The sequence below is a fragment of the Sinohyriopsis cumingii genome, chromosome 14, assembly GCF_028554795.1.
Source record: "Sinohyriopsis cumingii isolate HCF-2022 chromosome 14, ASM2855479v2, whole genome shotgun sequence".
NCBI lineage: Eukaryota > Metazoa > Mollusca > Bivalvia > Unionida > Unionidae > Sinohyriopsis > Sinohyriopsis cumingii.
The window spans coordinates 94,137,698-94,161,277 of NC_142974.1; the positions used below are offsets into that span (position 1 = coordinate 94,137,698).

At 34.3% G+C, this 23,580-nt stretch overlaps 2 protein-coding genes across 2 annotated transcripts in view; one reads left to right on the forward strand and one right to left on the reverse strand.

The window, feature by feature from the left end:
• Nucleotides 1–460: 460 nt before the first annotated feature.
• Nucleotides 461–17,891, reverse strand: LOC149784420 (large ribosomal subunit protein uL5-like). Its single transcript, XM_089932482.1, has 6 exons — nt 17,844–17,891; nt 13,986–14,145; nt 3,784–3,890; nt 3,121–3,268; nt 896–990; nt 461–536 (listed from the first exon to the last, which is right to left on the reverse strand). The coding sequence occupies exons 1-6, from the start codon at nt 17,847–17,849 to the stop codon at nt 507–509; spliced, it is 546 nt and encodes a 181-aa protein (XP_089788608.1). The 5' UTR covers nt 17,850–17,891; the 3' UTR covers nt 461–506.
• Nucleotides 17,892–18,063: 172 nt separating this feature from the next.
• LOC149784421 (dynein regulatory complex protein 1-like) overlaps nt 18,064–23,580 on the forward strand; it is a 40,476-nt gene continuing 34,959 nt past the window's right edge. Inside the window, exons 1-5 of the mRNA XM_089932483.1 lie at nt 18,064–18,237; nt 18,436–18,636; nt 19,537–19,588; nt 20,720–20,776; nt 22,131–22,205. Of these exons, the coding sequence (XP_089788609.1) occupies nt 18,122–18,237; nt 18,436–18,636; nt 19,537–19,588; nt 20,720–20,776; nt 22,131–22,205 (501 nt within the window). The 5' untranslated portion in view covers nt 18,064–18,121. The remainder of the gene's footprint in view (nt 18,238–18,435; nt 18,637–19,536; nt 19,589–20,719; nt 20,777–22,130; nt 22,206–23,580) is intronic.

A 23,580-nucleotide genomic window follows, 5' to 3' on the forward strand; every position in this document is an offset into this window, starting at 1 on the left:
TTTAGTGAAATCCCCATGTTTTAAATTTACCAGGAAGAATAGCAACAATAAGATTTTCAAGATGGCCACTGCAGTTGGTATCTGACTTTCCAAGCAGCACTTTTCTCATTTATGACCAACTCGACCAAGGGATGAATGCCTACCTAAAGTTTCATGCCAATCCATCAAGTATTTTATTAGTATAACAAGGAACTTGTGTTGATGGATAGACAGGCAATGGACATGTCATCCCTATAAGATGTTCTGGTCTATGACTAAACCGTTAAAATATTCAGTTATACAGGTTCCCCTATAACAAGGTTTTCTTGCAATCTCTCCCCATACACCAAGCAAGAAAGGTTGAAGAGACCCTGGTCCCTGAAATTACCTTTAATAGGGATGCTGAATAAGAAGCAAAACAAATATATGCTAACCAATGCAATGGCATGGCATGCTTAAAGAAAGAAAAAAGCTGTACATCTCCACTGATACCAGTTTATTTTTTTATTTACAAGAAGAGTTTATTTTCACTTGCCAGGCAGGATGATACCATCATACTGAAATAAAAATAAAAATTCAGCATTAAAAACTGAATATTACAGACACCTGTAAAATGCATGAGCATTAACAGACAGATGCAAGCAACAATTATTTTAGAACTAAATGGGTGGAGGGAATTTTCAGAAATACTGAAGACAAGACGATTTCTTTTTTTTAACTGCACAAACCCTATCTACACACCATTAGAAGACTTTTGTTGCCCCCCCCCCCCATGACTGTACATTAAGGAGAATTAGGACCACAGAGATATTAGTCTTCTGGTGCCGCCACCCCCACCCCCCGATTTAGAAGCAATAACAAGATCTCCAAGATTGCTGCAATCAATGTAACCAGCATAAACACAAATCAGCCTCACCTTCTGCTGAAACCACTTAACTGCCTCATCCTTGGTGACTCTGTGCTTGAACCCAATCTTGGCTCTCCTCTGTCTCCTTTGTGACACAGAGAATCCTGTAAAAACATATAAACAATGGATAAAATTTTTTTGACACATTACATCTATGGACCACACCATAATGTGTCTGACCATGTATATACATTTCCAAAACATTTCTTGTCAGGGCTATTCCATTTAAATCTGCCATGAGCTGGAAAATACACTATGTTTTAATGGTCTTGAGTCTGAACCTATCTTAAAACTCCTTTCTGTAATTGAAAAAAATTTGTGCCCCAATTTTTTTTTAACCCCCTCCCTATCATATGAGAAGCAACCTGTATACAACTGATACAAGCAGGAATGTAAAACAAAGGTTTTACTATATATAACTATTATTCATTCTAATAATTAATGCATTAAGGCCCAATTCTTTTCCTTGAATAGTTTTAAAGACTGCCAGCCATTCAGAAACCTAAGCACATAAATTGCTCAAAGAACTAGGTTCCCCCTACACTTCAGACTGCTCAAAATTCTGATAAAAAATACATTTTCAAGCTTAGTTAGAATATCAATATAGTTCAAATCAGTACATAAATGACGTCAAACACATGCTGACATCATGACACAATGGCATTACAACACTGGAAAATAATGTTAGAATATGGATACAGTTCAAATCAGTACACAAATGACGTCAAACACATGCTGACATCATGACACAATGGAATTACAACACTGGAAAATAATGTTATACTCTTTATGGATGATGATTAACATGGAGCCATGCATGCATTTCCCACTGTGATATTTTGTCAGAGATTTTCACCACAGAATTTGATCATATACATTTTCTGGTTTGTTCCTGTTGTTTTGTTCAGACCAAGCAATATGTACTTGTGGAAAGATCTTTACGAGAATCCATGTACCGAATCCTATCTAAAGACTGCCTAGGATGCTTAGGTGCAAATAGTCATACAAAAGACTTATAAAAATCGTACTAACAGCTGCCTTACTTGGCGCACAGCATTGAAAGCTTAGTGTTAGGACTGGTTGACCAGGTGTCAGGATAATGTAACTATGTGGGACATCATACTACATGTCTGCAGCATGATGTCCCAGTGCTAGACATCAAAATAAACTGCCACACTGCAGACATCGATGTGATATGACTGAAAAATAGTTAAAGCTATGTTAAAAATCCAAATCACACACCCTCCACATTTCACTGCACTAATAATAAACTATTTTCGATCACCTGAAAAGTTTCATCACGAACCAATTTTACATTGAACTGGTTTTCTTTGGTGCATCAACATTGTCAGATATTTGACAGTCTGCAAATGTTCATGTGCAAGAACGTCTCAAGTATCATGAGTAAAATGAACAGGTCATCATAAATGATATGTACCTGGCCTTTAAATACCCAGATTTTATTTTGACAAGGTCTTTAACACGTTTGTAATTGACATAAAACTGGTCAGGCGTTGCAAAAAAGTTTTTCTTTTTAAATGATACAAATGAGACCTTGTTCCTGCAACATCTCAGATGAATTCTCAAGTTTTAGAAACAAAGTAATCGACCAAGTCATGGCTGTTGAATATTGAAGTAATATACAAGATAGGTTTTGATTTGTATTGATTCTCTTGTACTGATGCATCAATATACTGATGAATTGTTTCACCCCTAAGTCAGGGCTGCCACCTTGAGTGGAATGAAAATTGGGATTTGGAGGAGGAAAAAAAAAAAAACAAAAAAAAAAAACAAAAAACAAAACCCAGGATTTGAAGGAAGAAAAAAGGCTCACCCACACATTAACAAAAACTTTACAAAGGAAGTGACATTTCCATTGTCTTATGTTACTCAGCTTGGAAAACGTATGCTAGTCATACCATGAAAATCTACAATTTTTCCATTTTAATCTTTTATGCCGATATTTTATGTTAACCGAATGAGTCATATCCAATTAAGAAATTTGAAAATTCTGACAATTTTATGACTTCGTGGATTAATCATGATTTACTTAAACTTGCATAAAATTATAAACAGTTTCCTTTATTCTGCTTCAACAAAGAACTCGACATTTTACATGCCCTGAAAAACTAATTAAACATGTACTGCCAAAAAAGACAAGTTTCCAGGTTTTCTGAATTTCTTGTCTGCTGTTAGTTGATTTCAATATATACTGTGGATGCATGCTTATTTACCTGGCCTTCCGAGGACAACATAGAAGTCCATTCCATAGATGCCTATGCCAGGATCATACTTGATTCCCAGATCAATGTGTTCCTGGATTCCAAACCCAAAGTTTCCTGTGTCTGAGAAGTTGCCTTTTTTCAATTCATACTCACGGACCTGAATGCAAGAAGAAAGACATTTCATCTCAAATACACAAACTGGTTGATATTACATCACAAAACCACTTCAATGATGGATGGATTGATAGAACCAAATTAAATGGCATCCATAAAAGATAAAAGTACAGTATTTCTCAATTTGTAAATTCTACTCTATACAGGTGGTCAAAAATCCAGTTAAATACCAAGCAAAATCGAAAAAGATGGGGTGTGTTTACTTTTTAAGCAGGACCTGGTCCTCAGATACATATCATTGATAACAGTCTTGTAATAAAAACAGAATATGTAATCTAGTAACAATCTGCAAAACCTTCATCTTATTTATTAAAGAATTTGATTCCTGAAAATGCTGGCATCATGTTTATAGAATATCTGGATTTAAAGCAAATGCTGGATCGAGTCAAAACACTTAATTTTTGTAGACTTTAAACTGTTAAAAAATGTGTACAGATCAGCAATTGTTTCCTTTACGCCTGTTAATGTCAATACATTAAAGGGAGATAACTATCATACCTTCAGTCCACGCTCCAGAATTTCCTCTGCTTTAGCTCCCCTCACAGTGCAATGAACAGCAATCTTTTCATTTCTTCTGATACCAAAGGATCTCACAGTGTAGCGGGCTGAAACAAGGAAATGAGCATTAAAGACCAATATTCACTAAGAATGAAAATCATAACTGAACTTCATTTTTTGAAATGCAAATTATAAACAGAAACTCCGACTATCAACATGAATGTAAAAGATCAATAAATGAAAGCTGACCTAAATGACAAATGTAACCAAAGTGAGTTCTTCCGACAGACAGACAGATGGAGGTACAAGGGTTAAAGTATATCCCTAACACTCTCTAGCTTGGGATTAAAATAGTTGGAGTCAGCAAAATGCTGTCACTCCTGCAAAAGATGTGAAAATGATGGTACTATCTGTTACTTTTGGAAAGATGGAAATTTCAATTATTTGGGTATTCAAATAATGTTCATGTTAATAATGAGCCAAGTTCAAATAAATGCATTCCAATGCCTAATTTACAACTTACATTAACTTGTAAATATTAGAAGAAAAAAAAGAAAAGAAGCTATGAACTGTGTGTGAATCAGCAAGCAGACAAGTTTCACTGTGCAACATGATAATATACCATTTTGATAGTAACTGTAAAACCATTAGTCTGGATTATTCAGTGTTGCAAACATTAAGGAAGTTCTGTTGCAGAAAGTAAAGTCAGGAAAGAGAAACGACAATTCCATTTCCTGTGCCAATGTGCTTAGTATCATGCCCTAAAAATACAATGGATACAAATATTAACATGAAAGCAACAATTTTTCTAGGGAGAATGGGTCATGTAATGGGGTGGGAGTGATCAAGAGAGAAAGGCTGATGCTTTGCTGGCCAAAAAGAACTTTAATAAATCGAAGATGAGAAGATGTTTCTTCTTTCAAACTGCTTATTGTTAAAACCATCTCTGACATTCTGGAGTGACAAGATCTGGAAAATGGCTACTGTGGTGCTTCTATTGGACGGAATATCAGCACCATTTTTATTCTGGACCAATTAGAGATCAGCACCATTGTCATTCAGGACCAATTAGAGAACAGCACCATTGTCATTCTAGACCAATTAGAGATCAGCACCATTGTCATTCTATACCAATCAGAGAACAGCACCATTGTCATTCTAGACCAATTAGAGAACAGCACCACTGTCATTCAGGACCAATAAGAGATCAGCACCACTGTCCTTCAAAACCAATTAGAGACCAGCACCATTATCATTCTGGACCAAACTAAAGATCCGAAGTTTTTGGTGAGAATCCCACGTGAGTATGACCATCCAATCAGGAGGACTAGTGATGGCCATCATGCTAGTCACATTGGAAGCAAAATTGGCACTATTCTGAATTAGAACCAACTATAAATCTTTTTGACAAAATCCTCATAGGAACTAGCAATAAAGTTATTTTCAAAATGTCCATAATGATGTAGTCATATTGGCTGTGGGATTTACTCGTTTGCAATCTGGACCAACTACACATAGATCATATCAGAAGTCTTTTAATGAAGCTTCAAGTTGATATGGCTAAATTTTTGGAAAGGTCTTCCTGTCAGGATGTTTTTCCATAAAGTTTAGCAAAATTCTATCCATTAGTTTTTAATTTAAATTTTTTAAATTTAAAGTTCACTTTTAAGTAATGGAAGCAATGTGCCTTTTAACTAATTTGTGAGGGCTTGTATGATTCAATGCTCTCCTTGCACATGAATTCTGAACATTTCAAGTGATTTGTTCACTTGTGTGCACTGGCAACATCTGTTAATATTTGAAATAACTTGTTGAGTTAATTTAAAATGAAATAGTCATGTGCAAGGAAGTAAATAATGGAAGTTATAAATTTATAACATCCAGCTGACTAGTTTCCTATTCATCTGTCACTAATTAACTTATTCCTTTATTTTCATGTTTCAAATTTTCTGAATAATGAACATAATTAACAAATTCTAGTTATATTTGAATTTATTGCAATAAAATATCAACAAGCATTTAATTCACTATCAGAATCATAAATACACAAAATAGTTATCAGTAGGAGCCAGGCCCCTAAATTGCTTAGTCATTTCCCAAAGGGTCCTCACATTTTTAAGACTGTCCTGACTTTCTGGACAAACTCCAGGGCAATAGTTACATTGCAATATACCAGACAACCTCAGTTTCGTTACATTACTTCCATCATGCAACATTTTGTTAGGCATCTAGTCTACTACAAATATGGATGGCAATATTTCCACATTAATTGTGTCGACATGAAGAAATATTTGGTCCACAAGTACCTCAAAATTTAACAAATGAGGGCTTAGAAGGTTTGCAGTAGCTGGAAAGGAAAAAACATCTCAACAAGGAGGAATCAGACAATTATTGTCACCAGGAGCATACAAAAATATAATGGGGTACTAAGTTTCTACCCAATTTTAAAGAATCCAGCAGCAATTTTTGTAATTTGGGGCTTGCGTTTTGTTTAGTTAAAAGTGGAACAGATCGATGTCTTTCAACAGCAATTATTTCTTATGTTTTTGGCAATCAGCCATGCAACCCTCTGCTCTTGATAGCCAAGACATTAAAATTAGGCAACTTTGGTGTTTAGCTCCATAATTATTTCGATCAACCAGAAGTTACCATTCCTAACAATTCTGTTAATCACATGATCATGTCATGCCGTTCAAACACCTCATGGGAATATGAATACTGTCCTGAGTCTAGGATGAACCAAGGTAAACATCGAAATATGATCAAAATCTGTACTGTTAAAAAGAGTGGCTTTAAAGTCGCGAGTTGAATAACAGGCAATAATCATCAGTTGAAAAAAATTAGCAAGTCTTCAATATCTGGATGTTAAATGTTGAATTTGCATTAGCACTATTCAGCATTTCAATTTTGTTAATTTTTTAAAAATACAAGATTATAGGTTTACATAATTTTAGTAATGGTGGCCATATCTAATGGCAGTTCAGCATCATTTATTTAAATCTGAAAGGCATCCTCTTGTAATGGAGAACATTTTCATGGCAGCTTAGTATCATCTACAAGCAACCAATAACCCTTCATGCCAGGATGCTATATGTCGAATTTGGACAAAATTGACAGAAAAGACTGTAAAAAGAATTTTCAAATAACAAATGTAGAATATCAGGAAGATGTACCATTTTGATAGTAACCATATCCACCACTTGTACAGGTGTTACAGTGTTGCAAACAATGGAATTGCTTTTGCACAAAGTTAAGTCAGGAAGCAGAAACCATAAATTTTGCTTCCCGTGCCAATGTGCCTGCTATCTCTGTTAACAAACAAAAATACCCGTTGAATAGCCTCAGTTTTAGAAAATATGAAAGTATTCAATACCAGGACGTTGAGTGTTGAACTTGGTTTAATTCTATTCAGCATTTTGTTCATATCTGGAAGTTATTAGAGGTTTTTTTTTTAATTTTTAGTAACTGTGGCCATATATAATGGCACATCAGCATCAACTGTTCAAATCTGAAAGGCATCTTCAAGTAATGATTCCAATTTTTATGGCAGTTCAACATGATTTACAAACATTCAAAAGCCCATCATGTCCAGAAGCTTTATGCCCAATTTGGACAAAATTGGCAGTGAAGTTTGTGAAAATAGCCTTAACAAATGTAGAGTATCGGGAAGATGTACCATTTTGATAGTAACCGTATCCACCACTTGTACAGGTTTTACAGTGTTGCAAACAATGGAATTGCTGTGGCACAAAGTTAAGTCAGGAAGTAGAGACCATAATTCTACTTCCCGTGCCAATGTGCCGGCTATAGCTGTTAACAAACAACAAAAAAAAATGTTGAATAATGGTGGCTATATTTGAGGGCAGAAATAGCATTAGTTGTAAAAATGTGAAAATCCAAGATGTTTATTGTTGAATTTAGTTTAATTCTATTTAGCATTTTGTGCCTTTTAAAGATTTTCTTATTATCAATAAGAGTGCCATATATAAAGGCACATCTGTTTCGTTTGTTCATATTTGAAAGGCATCTTCCTGTAATGATGACCATTTTCATGACAGCTCAGCATGATCTATAAACCTTTGATAGCCCTTTATTTCCAGAAGGTCTATGCCAAATTGGGACAAAATTGGCAGAGTTTGAGAAATTAATAAATAAATAAAAATAGCTCAACAAAAAGCAGAGTGTCAGGAAGATGTACCATTTAGATAGTAACCGTATCCACCACTTGTATAGGTGTTACAGTGTTGCAAACAATGGAAATGCTTTTGCACAAAGTTAAGTCAGGAAGCAGAAACCATAAATTTTGTTTCCCGTGCCAATGTGCCTGCTATCTCTGTTAACAAACAAAAATACCTGTTGAATAGCCTCAGTTTTAGAAAATATGAAAGTATTCAATACCAGGATGTTTATTGTTGAACTTGGTTTAATTCTATTCAGCATTTTGTTCATATCAGAGTTTTTTTAAAATTTTTTAGTAACTGTGGCCATATATATAATGGCAGATCAGCATCAACTGTTCAAATCTGGAAGGCATCTTCAAGTAATGATTCCAATTTTCATGGCAGTTCAACATGATTTACAAACATTCAAAAGCCCATCATGTCCAGAAGCTTTATGCCCAATTTGGTCAAAATTGGCAGTGAAGTTTGTGAAAATAGCCTTAACAAATGTAGAGTATCGGGAAGATGTACCATTTTGATAGTAACCATATCCACCACTTGTACAGGTGTTACAGTGTTGCAAACAATGGAATTGCTTTTGCACACAGTTAAGTCAGGAAGCAGACAACATAAATTTTGCTTCCCGTGCCAATGTGCCTGCTATCACTGTTAACAAAAATACCTGTTGAATAATTTGTGGGTAGAATAGCATCAGTTGTAGGAAATATGAAAGTACTCAATACCAGGATGTTTATTGTTGAACTTGGTTTAATTCCATTCAGCATTTTGTTCATATCTGAAAGTTATTTGAGGGTTTTTTTTTTTTTAATTTTTAGTAACTGTGGCCATATATAATGGCACATCAGCATCAACTGTTGAAATCTGAAAGGCATCTTCAAGTAATGATTCCAATTTTCATAGCAGTTTAGTATCATCTATAACCGATAACCCTTCATGCCAGTATGCTATATGCCGAATTTGGACAAAATTGGCAGAAAAGTTTGTAAAAAGAATTTTCAAATAACAAATGTAGAGTATCAGGAAGATGTACCATTTTGATAGTAACCATATCCACCACTTGTACAGGTGTTACAGTGTTGCAAACAATGGAATTGCTGTGGCACAAAGTTAAGTCAGGAAGCAGAAACCATAAATTTTGCTTCCCGTGCCAGTGTGCCTGATACTTCTGTTAGCAAAAATGGAGGATAGCTTTGTCCTTAACCATAATATTATTTTTGAATAATTAGCGCTTTTAGCAATAAAGGTGCTCAAAAAATATTTCATCCTTAGGAAACTGGTCATGGGAAACCAATGTTCTAAGATCAGCATTCTGGAGCAGAGACTCCTATAATAGATGACTGGAATGCTTGAAATCTAACGTCTTCAAGGTTTCACCAACACAAGCAACATCCCATGAAAAGATGTGAATGTGATCAACAAGGGCCATAACTGTCCAAGATGAAACAGAGAAAAGAAGAAGAAAAAAACCTACACAAGACACATCAAGCACTATGAAACAGGTTTACATTAAAAAAAAAACACTAGAATATGTAAAAAGGTTTACAAGCTCGGATGACTGAAAGCCACATTCCATGTAAAGATATTAAGCCTATATCTCTCTCCAAACTTGTATTGATGAAATTAAACCAATAAAGATGTGTAAATCTGTAATGTTCCTACTATAGGATTCTTCTGAAGAAATCTATTCCAATCCAGTTGATTGATATCTTATAAAAACATTTATTTCTCTATTTGATGGCATAAAAGCACCATTTGTTCCATATAAAAAGGTCTCTATGCTTGAACACTGTATAAGTTTTGGTCAAATTCTGATTGACAGCTTTAAGGACCATATTGTTAAAATTGTTTACCATTAAAATTAATGGCAACTAAATTTGACGACAGAACATCATTATCTGCATAAATCTGAAAGGCATTCAAGATAGGACATTAATATCAAATGTAGAGTATCTGGAAGATGTACCATTTTGATAGTAACCGTATCCACCACTTGTACAGGTGTTACAGTGTTGCAAACAATGGAATTGCTGTGGCACAAAGTTAAGTCAGGAAGCAGAAACCATACATTTTGCTTCCCGTGCCAATGTGCCTGCTATCTCTGTTAACAAACAAAAAATACCTGTTGAATAATTCCTGGGTAGAATAGCATCAGTTGTAGGAAATATGAAAGTACTCAATACCAGGATGTTTATTGTTGAACTTGGTTTAATTCCATTCAGCATTCTGTTCATATCTGAAAGTTATTAGAGGTTTTTTTTTCTTCAATTTTTAGTAACTGTGGCCATATATAATGGCACATCAGCATCAACTGTTCAAATCTGAAAGGCATCTTCAAGTAATGATTCCAATTTTCATGGCAGTTTAGTATCATCTACAAACAACCAATAACCCTTCATGCCAGTATGCTATATGCCGAATTTGGACAAAATTGGCAGAAAAGTCTGTAAAAAGAATTTTCAAATAACAAATGTAGAGTATCAGGAAGATGTACCATTTTGATAGTAACCATATCCACCACTTGTACAGGTGTTACAGTGTTGCAAACAATGGAATTGCTGTGGCACAAAGTCAAGTCAGGAAGTAGAGACAATAAATTCTACTTCCCATGCCAATGTGCCTGATACTTCTGTTAGCAAAAAAGAGGGATAACCGTGTCCTGGAACACTGTAATAATAATTCTGAAAAATCAGTACTTTTAACGATGAATGTGCCATAAAGGTGCTCAGATATATTTGCTCCATTGCAAACTGGTCTTTGGAAACCAATGTTAGAAGATAAGCATTCAGGGGCCAAGATTCCTCAAAAGGATATGTGGAATGCTTGATATTGAACTTCCTCAATGATTCACCAACACAAGCAATATCCCAATTAAAGATATGACGTTGATCAACAAGGGCCATAACTGTCCAAGATGAAGCAGAGAAGACAAAAACCTGAACAACAGAGTAGGTTAAAGGTTTACAAGCTGGGATGATTGAAAACCATGTCCTATTTCTCACAAGCAGCTTTTGTTCCATATTGCAAAGGTTCCCATGCTTGCACACTGTAAGCATTGGTCAAATTCTGATAGCTTTAAAGAACATATTCCATAAATCTGAATGGCATTCAACTGAGGACACGTTAATGTCTCATCGGAACAATGCTGTTAAGTGTTTTTTAAATATTTTTTAATGACAGCAGCCATATTCAATGGCAGATTGGCATCACTGCTATTAACTTCAAAGTCGACGGAAAGATTTGTGCAAAATTTAGTCAAATGGTTTTTAAAATGCAGTCAGCCAAATTACTTTTTTTTAGTAACAGTAATCACATTTGATAATAAATCTGCAACATTTCATTAAATATTAGAAAGGTCTTCATGCCAAGCTGTTTCAATAAAGCTTTATTAAATTCTGTTCAGCTGTTTTGGAGAAAATTTTATTTAAAGTTTTGTTTGTTATTTCTAACATTTAAAAAAAATTCCACTACAATTTACATGCTATTTTAATTTTATTTACTGGATTTTACATTTTCCAGAAATTTAGTTTTACCTGAGTGTTTTTCGTAGAAACCTAATAACAGAAACTTTGTATCTAATGCTGACCTTGATTCAGAAAATAGTATAGGGTTCTTGTAAACAACTTTTTAAAAATTCTTTCCCCAGAGTAAAAATCATTAGTTTTAGTCAAGGCCATATTGGGAGTATGTGACAAAATACATGTAGCAATTGTTTCAAACTTTTTTTTTTTTAGTGGACAGACCCGCATCCGGGCATCAGTTTTGCACTGTAGCTAGATTTATTATTGATGTATTGAGAAATAATTATTACTTGCCTTAACAATGGAGACGTACAGGTGTTTTACTGTGACCAGTTTAATTTGATTTTTTTAAAAAAATGTCTTCAAATTATTTGGATTCTAAGAGATTACTTTTCCCTGGAAATATTTGTGCTCTAAATTAACTCTTGGACAAGAACAATTATCAAAACACTTGACTATTATTTTCTGTGATTCAACAAAGAACTGTTGATAACACCAGGACAACGCTAACCACAGCATAGGTCATTGCCTTCCATTTGGGATTTCATCATGATTCAAACTCAAGTTTCATTAGGACTTTTAATTATTCCGACTTCTATTTTTATAATTCTTAAATTATTCTTGGATTTTAATTGTAATAAGTTCTTTTTTCTCATTTTTCTCATGTTTTTTCTAGGGAAAACAATTATTTGTTAAATTTTACAAAGCTTGTTATCTTTACTCTTTTTTTGTTACTGTTTAAAAGAGCCTAAACACATCAGATTTGTTGTATGATTTAGCACTGAAGTCCAGGAAGTAAAAATGGAGCAAGCAGTTTCTTTTTTTATAGGTGTACATCTGCATTAGGGCCAGAATGTGTATACGCTTTGAATTACACACATCAATTATCTACCAAAGTAAAGGGAATTAAAAGTACCTTTATCAGTAGTGAAGATAAACAATGTCTTTTTTAAATCACCCGGATAAAAAGTGAGGAGATCCTGGGAAATTCTTTTTCTTTATAAGTCTAACCCAATGCAAAATATAAAACTATAGAGCACCACTATTTTTTTTTAAATACATTATTGGCCAATTTTTAGGGAGTTTGGACAGGCTGACCGACACAAAAAAGTTTAATTAACTGCTATAATCTGAGTGAAGGCTTTTTGGCTTGGTTTTGAGTTTCACTGGGCTGCAACACAAGTGGGTTATTTAGGCAGGACCACACAAGACACTCAACTGACTTTAAGGCCAGCTGAAATAAAAAAGTGAGCTTGCCCTTCCCAATTCCATTTAACTGGAATAAGGTTAAACAATTTACCAAGTAACAGGAAAATGTATTACATTGATTGCCACTGTGAAAGGTGTTACAGTGTTGCAAACAACAGCACTGCTGTTACACAAAATAAAGTCAGGAAGCACAGACCATAAAGTTTTCTGCCAATGCCAGTCTGCCTCCTATCACTGCTAACAAAAACTATGGATTAAATTAGGTAACCACATTTTGTTTCTCCGGCCTTTAAACACAGAAACTTGTCATAGGGTACCAAAGTCATAAGAGTGGCATTCAGGGTCCAATACTTCCCTAAATGGCAATGGGGAATAATCGATATTCAACTTCAATGACTCATTAATACATGCAACATTGCATGAAAAGAAAGAAAGTTGGTAGGCATGGGCCACAACTTTCAAAGATGATAGGCACAGACAATAACTATATCAAAGATGATAGGCTTGGGCCACAACTAGGTCTAAGTTGGGCCATAACTATACTGAAAATGATAGGTACAGACAATAACCATGTCCAAGATGATGGGCATGGGCCATAACTATGTCCAAGTTGACAGGCATGGGCCATATCTATATCAAAGATGATAGGCATGGTCCATAATTATGTCCAAGTTTATAGGCATAGACCATAACTATGTCCAAGATAATAGGCATGGGCCATATCTATGTCTAAGATGAAGGCAATGGCCAAAACTGTCCAAGATGACAGGCATGGTCCAAAACTATGTCCAAGATGAAGCAGACAGGAGCAAATCCATAAAGGGCATGGATTAAGTCCATGAAACATCAGATCCAATCAGACTATGTTGAATGGTTCTTAAATTATTATGAGCAGCAACCCATATAAGGCCTCAAGGTGATTTACCAGGACCAAGACTCGATCCAAATGGACATTATAATGTTCTAAGAAAGTGTTAGGTATCCTTTTGGATGCACGTTTTTATTCATGTGTCCACATGAAGAATTTTTTCCCCTCCCAATTCTAGAATAGTAGAACCCAAATCTAATTGTAACCATTAAATTACGATTTTGCAACTGCAATACTGAACTAAACGCACAATAGTTTTGCGCAGATAAAAAAAATCTCATTTAAAATTATATGCAGTGTTCTACCCATGTCAATATTTTCAACTGGGAACCGGACAAAATTCTGCTGAGCAAGACTCATGTTCAAACATACTGAATCTTGAACTGCTCTCTGATTTATAAAAACGTGCAAGTTAATTTTTCTTACCCTTCGAGAAAACTGGCTGTTGGCCAGTCAGTTGTTCCAACACCTTGGCAGCTCGGGTTAATCTGTCACCAGATTCACCAACGCAAATATTCAAGCAGAGCTTGACGATGCGCAAGTCACGCATGGAGTTATTCAAGCCCTTGTCAGCCTTCTCCTTGTCCTTGAAAAATAAAACAAAACCGTTCACCACTTTTGTTCCTTATTTGTATTGAAAATATGGACATACCTTCATTACTTTTATCAAAATGTCTATGTACGTACACTTGGCAAAGTATCAGCAGAATTTTTGCTATATGGTGCTGATCATAAGATATTAGAAAAGTACCATAAAAGATACATAAGCCCACTTTAAGTTTCAGTGCAGACACTTTGTGTATTTATCATCAAAGAAACCATGACTTGAGATCACAAAATCAAAGCATACAATATTGTCAATATTTTGACCCCCACCCCCAAGAATATTGAATATTCCCTTTTATTCTTCTGTACTATTAAAACTTTTTTTTAAAGAGGTTTACTGTCCCTTTTGTAAAGTTGGTTTGGTTTCCTGACCACCTACACTGGATCAAATGACAAGCCCCGATCTGAATCAAACACTGACAAGCCAGTATCCAGATTTTACAGCAATCGTATTTCCATAATTTGTATTTTTATCCTGTAAGCCTGTATTTTAAGGTTATTTCAGTATGACTTGCTGCAAAACTGTAAGGGTTGGCAGGACTGTTGTTGGGTTAATCTTAGTTTAGGTAATTTAAATATTTTTGTTTTTTGTTACATCCATGGCAAAGATTTTTCCGTCCCATCTGACTACTCATAGCATCCATTGTCTAATTACAAGATCTAACAGAATTACTAATTACTATCAGCTTGGTTTTTATAAACATTTTCTGCTATTCATAATGACTTATAATTTATCACTCCATGCACTGGGGATAATGTTGCATGTTAACAGCTTGGCAATAAAACATGTGCGTAACAGGATGTTTCCACTCATTATTGCAAGTGAGAAATATCTTCCTGTTTATTTCCCCATTATAAAACCGCCCTCAATTCAACATCAAACGTGTCATTTAAACTTGAAAGAGAAAGTATTAAGTGACAAATGGACACTGGTTATTCATTATGTCCAGAAGTTCTTGAAAATCAGTCGCAACCTGTGTGTGAAATTCATCAAAACATCCTACATGTACTATTATCAACTGGTTCTACATTTCATAATATAACACTCAAATGTTAATGCAGGAAGGCATGATTATCAGCCCTTAGCAAAGTTATTTACACAAGAAAATGTGCAAAAAAGGGTCACTAACGCATTACCATTTTTGTCATCCTTGCAGCACATGAAGTGAAAACATAAGTTATTAGTAGTCATCCTAATGATAGGATGTATCTCATGTTGTGTACGTTTGGTACTATGTTTTACTGCCCAATAATTAATGGCCTTAGCATGTTCTGATGTTGACATCTGAACACGCATCCAAATTTTCAAGAATATCTTGGCAGTATGTATTTACGCTTTTCCACAAATTAAAGTAATTTTGATTTATTAGACTTGACTTACAGACATATTTTAAATAAATTCGAATGTGCACACAAGCAAATGGACGCCTTTTCAAGTTCTGCTGACCTACATTTCAGCTGATTGGAATGCAATGGAAGCTGGGAATGCTAAATTGGTTAAAAGCAAGATAAATATCTTCAATATAGTAGTATATTTTTTATTCGTTTCATTAAGAAACAGTCTTCAACCCAGAGAGTTTCTTTCCCTTTACTCACATTTGTGCTTAAGAGACCCCCAATTTTTTTATTTCACCCCAACTTTTGTTATCAGAGTTTGCTTTTTACTCAATCTGACCCCCATTTTTGACACCAAAGGGAATTTTGACCCCCAGTCTTGTACCCTTAGGGGATACACTGACGTAATCTGATTTTGGGCTTCCTGGCTTCCATTGCATTCCAACCAGCTGAAAGGAACATGAAAATGCATCTATTTGTTAGAGTTAGATTCCATCAGGATAAATGCACAAAGTATAATCAAATAGATTTAAATTTGTGGAATAGTGTCAATACTTAGTTGGTAAGATATTCCTGAAAATGTTATCTCTCAGTCTCCTGTCAGTCGACATGGGAACATGCTACACAAGGTCAATACTTTGGCAGTAAGACGTAGCACTGAAACAAAAATATGTGATGGCTTTCAAGTTTAAGAATTGTTATAGATATATAAGTTAGATGATCAAAATGAAAATTGCTCAACAATACATATGCCATTTTACTTGTACTTCTTAAGTGGAGTTCACATACACGACTTTGTATCTTTGAAAGCAATGTGAAGGTGTCAGGGGGTCCTCCCTCGACAAGGTCTTGTGTGGTGGCACCCCTCTACCATTATAGTCCTACATGTAAGACCTCGACGTTGACATTTATGTTTTGGGCATCAGGAACTTATTGCCTAAGAGCACTGTTTAGTGTGTTTTGATGTCGACTAACATTGTAACAAAAGTCAAATTTTCAGGAATACCTCGCACAACTGGCAACTAAAATAACTTTCTACAAAGTCATAATGTTTTAGTCACTTTACTTACTTTGATGTCTTTTTACTAATAAATTCAAATTCTCACAAAAGAAATGGACCTGTTTTCGAGTTTCGTTGGTCTACATTTCAGTTGACTGAAAAGCGATGAATGCCAAAATCGGGTCAAGTTGAAATATTATTCTTTAATGAAACGAATAAAAATAAATTATGCACATTGGAACTGTAAACAACATTTCGTTTCGTTCAAGAAACATATTCACCATATGAACCTAGTTGAACATACTTTGGCATACCCAGACTACCATCGCATTGCAACAAATTCAAATGTATGTCAATGGAACATGAAAATGCATCCATTTGCAAGTGTTGTATTTTCATTCCGCCAGGATAAAGACAGCACCGTACGCATATTAATTACACATAAATTAGCGGAAGAGTGTCAATATATACTACCAAATGCATGAGATATTCCTTAAACTTTGACTACTCGTTCCGATGTCAACGACATCGGAACACGCTATACAAGGTTGTTTTTTGGATAGTAAGACATAGCACTAAAACAAAACCAACATGTGCTAAGTCTTGCATTGTAGGACTGCCCTTGATTAGAGTCACAAATACTATTTTAGACTCTGCGAGCATACAAAACTACTCCTGATGACATTTATTGACATATTTTGCGAAGATGTTTCTTCATCCCAACAAAAAAGTAATCATAAAAAATAACAAACTTTCTAAACTTTAAACAAGATTTGACAATTTACAATATTCATTGTCGCACCATCTCGTTCTCCAATATCAATGGTACTAATACGAGGATGAAGAAAAGTTAACGAGTTTTGATGAAACGTTAAAAATTACAACATGGAAATGGCTAGCCGAACCGCAAACACGGAGGTATGAAGAATTATGTCTTCCACAGTATTACACTGTTACAGGTTTGGACTCCAATCCCATCGCTCGACTGAGTGTCAATTTGTAACATGTATACTATCAAAATTAAAGTAACTCAATTTGGAGATTTTGCATGTTTAATGTCAAAGATATACACGTAAGCCTCTCTCTTTTCTAAAATCTGATATTTGAAGTATCTGATTTGAAAGAATTGCATCTTTTTAAAAACGTGGAATATGTATTCCGATGTCTTATACTGCTAACATTTAACGTAGATATCTGACCTTATATAACTCAGAGGCTTAAAATTGCTACAGTATATATTAATATGATTGTAAAGTTTATTTTAATTATAAATTCATGGATACAGATTGATTAGTATAAAAGATGGGATAAGATTTGTTTATCACATCGGATAGGACACTAACCGCCATGTTTGATATTACCGGAAAAGGAAGTAGCCTAGCTTTTGGGTTCGGAACTTGCACAGGAAATATTTTACATATTTTATATTTTAAAATATTTACAGCCATAATACCTAATTCTGATCTGATTTATAGAGTATATATAAGGTAAAACAACTATTTTTAACCAAAAGCTATCCGGACTGCATTTACTAGTCACGTGATACAAGGCGACAATATCATAGCAACAGCTACATACTGACGGTTTCCTGTTGATTTCAGTCTATATTTAGGTGAAGAAAATGAGTTCAAGTGGTGAGGAGGAAGAAGTGGGGCCTTCTGTAGATTCAGAAGACCCAGAAGAAAGAATTGCTGCCAGAAGAACACGTATTCAGAAAAGAATAGAAGCAGCAAAAAGGTAAAGTCGGCTACAACGATTGTCTGGGCCTATCACCCACCATTTTTCTCCAACAATTTTTATCATTTTATTTTATTACTGGCCGTGTCCGAGAACAACCGTACTGTACTGTTGCCGTTTACGTAAATACGTTAATCCAGAGGCAGTCAGGTGGTTTTGTTTTTCAAACTCTGTTAAGCATCATCTCTGTTGTTTCAGAGCTGCACTTGGTGAGGATCCAAATGATAAAAAGGAGGTGAAGGAGGAACTGAGTAAGAGTCGACAGCAAATTGAGAAGAGTCGTCTTCGTCTTACCAAGCTAAAACAGGATGGTTTTGAATTAGTCACAAATATCCGTGTAGCAGGGGATGCAAGAGAGGCCTTCAGAAGAAATGAAGAAGAGGAAGCAAAAAGGATCAGGTAATATACAATGTATATAGGTAATACACACTGTATTCAGTTAGTAAACACTTTATACAGGTAATACACTGTGTAGTGCTGTTAGCCAGATGTCGAATTTGAAACCTGTAGGTTGAATTTTTGAACAAAATCAGAATTAAACACTGCCATTAGTATATTAGATAAATATGAAGTTCACGAAAATCTCAACCAGCATAGGACCAAAATGAATCCATGCCAGTGCACTTGAAAAGACTGCCATTATAGACTGTGCCAAAGTAACTAAAAAAGCAGTAAGTTTGATTTATTTGTTATTAGCAGCGGGTAATATAATTAAAGCTGGATAGAGTCAGTTATTAAATGTTGTTCACCTTTAGTTGGAGTAAACAATAGAAGAATGTATTAAAATTGCAAAATATTGGAACTTAAAATAATAGAAACTGTACATTATATATAACATACATACATTAGACGTGTATGCTTTTTTTCATCAGTAATCAAACAGTTTAATAAAAAATGACAATTGTAGAAATTTAAATAAGAACAATTTTCTTAATTGTTGTTACTGAAACTGAAAAGAAATAATTAAATTTAATTAAAAATTTGACAATTTTGGAAAAATATGATTCATTGTAAAAGTGATTTAAAGCATATGCCAGATAAAAATGAGGATATTGACTGACAGTATTTGGAGAATGAAGCCATGTAAAAAATTATTGAACTCATTTCTTTTTTTGAGATCAAGTCAACAATTTTAGTTTTGTATAGCATCTTAATCTTTGCTGTTTGTAGAGAATATGTCACAATTGCATGTGCACTTCTTTTATAAATAAAGTAACATAAAAGGTTTCCTATATTTTTCTGTTGTCCTTTACATCACAGCAATATTTGTTTGCAATAAGAATATTTTTTCCTTTTCAGGAAAGAGAGGCTTGACCAGGAGGGAAAATCTGGGTCAGAGAGATTTGCTGAGGTAAATATTGTCACATCAGAGAGGTACAAAACTTATCAATAGAGGAAGAAAGAGAAAAAGATCAGTAATTTAAAATATGTAATAACGTGAGATTTGAAAGAAATTTGTAAATGAGTGTCTCAAGAAAATTAGGGAACAAAATGAAATTGAAGATTAATTTTTTTTATTTCTCTGATTATGCTGATTGACACAGGAACAAAATTTGACATGTTATTAGTTGTCCTTCTTCAAAGTATAAAATTACCAAGAACGTGTGAGTGTTTGAATACACTGAAGTAAGAAAGGAATAGTGTATGTTTAATAAATGTTTGTTAAAACTTCTAACTACTGGTTCATTGCAATTGATACCACCTTTCTGATATTGGAGTAAAATACTGGAAGATGGTTTTCAAAGAGAAAAAATTTCTATACTTTTTCTTAAATCATTTGTTTTGAACTGTCAACATTTCAATATCTGTACCATATAAAGGATTTCAAGGAAATATTGTTTTATTTTGAATTTGTGGATATTTGAGAAGATAAAATCATTTATGGAATAAGGAAACCTTTGTACTGATATAAAGTTATTAACTGCCATCATACATGATGCTAAATACATTACTCCCCTACTATACAGCATAAATATGACACATTCCCTGATATACCATAGATTTAGTCATGGGACCCATACTATTTGTTAAATGACATTAATAGTGCCACTGACAAGCATTAGAGTGAGGGATCCCTTCTGATACTTTTAAGGAAAAATGTTATATTGCATTTTCTCGTATAGGCCTATGACATACACAAACAAATATGAACTGTGTTGACACTGATGGTGCAGTTTGCTTCATGTGTCTTTGCCATGCACAGGCAGGTCGTGGTCTTTTAATTCATTTTGGAATATTTGTAAGATGAACAGTGTTGACACTAATTTGGCATTTTCCTACATGTGCCTTCTTTGTCATTCACCAGTAGATCTGGGTCTGTTCACTTGTGACGGTCAATAAAATGAACACTGGACATTGATGTGGAATTATCTGATGGCATATCTTGGTTTATGCTGTTCTCAGATAAATGTATTTACTTACATGAGCAAGCATGAAATGAATTAAGACAAATATACAATATATATGATTCATTTTCTTTCAGATCACCAAAAAATGGGAGTCCGCTTTGCAGAAAGAAATTCCACAACAGTTGCACGAGGTAACACAGTGAAAATAAGATTTAAAGAATGTTATTTTCTTTTTTGGTTTTGTTTTATATAAAACTTAGAATCCTTGAATATTGGTTACTTGTATTTATTGTGTGAAGAACTAAACATTTATATGCCTTCAGTTATTTCTGATATGGAATAGGGCATAAACGTCAAATTCCAAAATAAGAAAACCTAGAAATTGGTAAATGCAAGGACAGACATTGGATAACATAGAACTCCTAATTTCCATACTTATTAATAAGGCCAAGCATCTAGTACAGTGATCTCACTATAAAGACCCTCATTTTACTGTAATACCTCAGTCTAACATTTGTATGGTTCAGGAGTGATATTATATATATAGATATATATTTAATTGGCTCAATTTAGTTTTAGCATTGCTGCTCAGTTTACTTCACTTCAGTTTTGTACTTGCTTGACAATAATTCAGTTTACTATGGTTTTAAATTATTAAGTAATAAATACCTTACTTTTTCAGCTTGTGCATACAAAAAGCCCCATTATAACACAGAATTGGTTATAAGAACATACCCCAATATAAGATGGTTTTACATATGATGCAATATAGCATGCACTCACTATAAGGTACTTCATTATAACATGGTTCCTATTAAAATTTGGGAATGGTTATGGATTCTTTTCATCATTCATTTATTAAATTATATGCATCACATACCTACCTCATTATAGGGCAGTCTCAATCTAAGGCCATTAACTCCATGGCTGTCATGGAGAGTGTTATGATGAAGGAGAGCTGTACATGGTTCCCATGCAATAGCAAGGGAGAATCATATTTGAAATATATTTAAGCAACTATTTCTTATCTGTTAGTCTGTCATTTTTTTTGGAAAAAGACTTCTTAAGCCAGGAGCATAATTTAGTGAATTCTCTTTTACTTTGTTGGCTATAACATATTTAGAAAAATCTGCAACAATTCAAAATTTAGAGTGAAGCTGCTGCCCTTTTCACATTGTTAGTGTAAGATATTTTTAGACTTTTAAGTTTATTTGAAATTGATTTATTTAGTATGTATCTTATATTTAAATTGTTAGATATTTTTTGATGTTTGAACCCTCTCCATCCGGTTTCATAGAGTTATGTCCCTTTAATGTTTATTTTTAGTTGTGGGCTTTCCATATGTGCAGCATGATGTATACTGGGAAGCTTTCACTCAGATATATATTCACGGTCTGAGTCATGTAACCACTTTTCATACATTTATGTAATGTTAGTGATGCTATGAAACAATGTTATCATTTCCTTTAGCTGATGACCCAAAAATATTCAAATGAAACAGCAATGAAAACTTGATTAATAAAGTATGCTTAATTTGTGTTCCAGATGCTGATGCAACAGAAAGCTGCATGTGATGCCATGCTGTATGAGAAAAACAAACTGATCAATGATTTTCAACAGGTGAGGCAAAATTAGTCTTTTGAACTACTGTAACTTCAGTTTTACCTTATAGTTTCCCCATTTCTCTTTACTGCATTATGTCTATTTGTGACATGTTTTAAGTGCACATTGTCTTAACTGTGTATCATATTTAGTATACTTTGTTTTATATGTTTACAATGTTTTCATTGTACATGGCTTTTAATGTGTACATTGTGTTCAGTGAACATGGTTTTCAGTGTGTACTTTGTTTTTTGGTGTACATGGTTGTCGTTGTTGTTGTAGTTGTTGTTGTTGTTGTTGTAGGGTTTAACACCATTTTCCAGCACACGATAGGCTATACATGGCGGCCAGTATTAGTGGTGGAGGAAGAACCCGGGAAAACCCCGGGAAGAACCACCAACCCACAAGAAGCTACTGGCAAGCTTTCTCACATACCCCCATTGGCCAAATCCGAGACTCGAACCCACGCAGACAGATACATGGTTGTCAATGTGTACATTGTTTTCAGTGTACATAGTTTTCAGTGTGTACTTTGTTTTCAGTGTACATGGTTTTCAATGTGTACATTGTGTTCAATGCCATGTTTCAGCACAATATAGGCTATACATGGTGGCCAGTATAAATGGTGGAGGAAGAACTTGGGAAAACCCCCAGAAAGAACCATCGACCCATGAGAAGCTACTGGCAAGCTTTCTCACATACCCACATTGGCCAAACATGAGAGTTGAACCCACGCAGACAGAGGTGAGATGGCAATGATCCGTAACAGTGAGCTCTTTAGACCACTCGGCCACCTGGGGCCCCAGTTGTCAGTGTGTACATTGTTTTCAGTGTGCATATTGTGTTCAGTGTACATGGTTTTCAGTGTGGTCATTGTTTTCTGTGTACATTTTTTCAGTGTGTAAATGGTTTTCATTGTACAAAAATGTTATGGATCTTGAGAGAAGAGTGTTAAGACAACTGTTTGCACACAACAAACTGCATATGAGTGTGTGTGTATATATATATATATATATATATATATATATATATATATATATATATATATATATATATATATATTAGTCTCACATGATCAGTTACTAAGTAAAAATTACATATATCAAGTGTATACAAAAAAGGAGTTATTTATAACTTGGAAGAAAACCAATATTGAAACAGCAAATTTGATTCCATTGTTTGAGTATATCTGATATAAAATATTCATAAATATCAAACAAGAATACTTTTTGGCTGATTATGTAAGAATTCTAAATTGATAAAGCCTATATGAATTAATAAACTCACATCTGAATTTTGCAAAGTTTTGCAAATGTTTATTATAGAAAAATCTATTCAACATTGCATTTAGCTGATGAATCAGCCAAAAAGAAGAAAAAAGAATTTACACAAA

Bases quoted from the DNA above. Each gene is read 5' to 3' on its own strand.
- LOC149784420 (XM_089932482.1), bottom strand. The intron at 991-3,120 runs GTAAATAAGCAT...ATGTTTTTACAG, and splicing joins TGTTGTCCTCGGAAGGCCAG to GATTCTCTGTGTCACAAAGG. The intron at 537-895 runs GTGAGGCTGATT...TTTTTATTTCAG, and splicing joins TTAAGTGGTTTCAGCAGAAG to TATGATGGTATCATCCTGCC.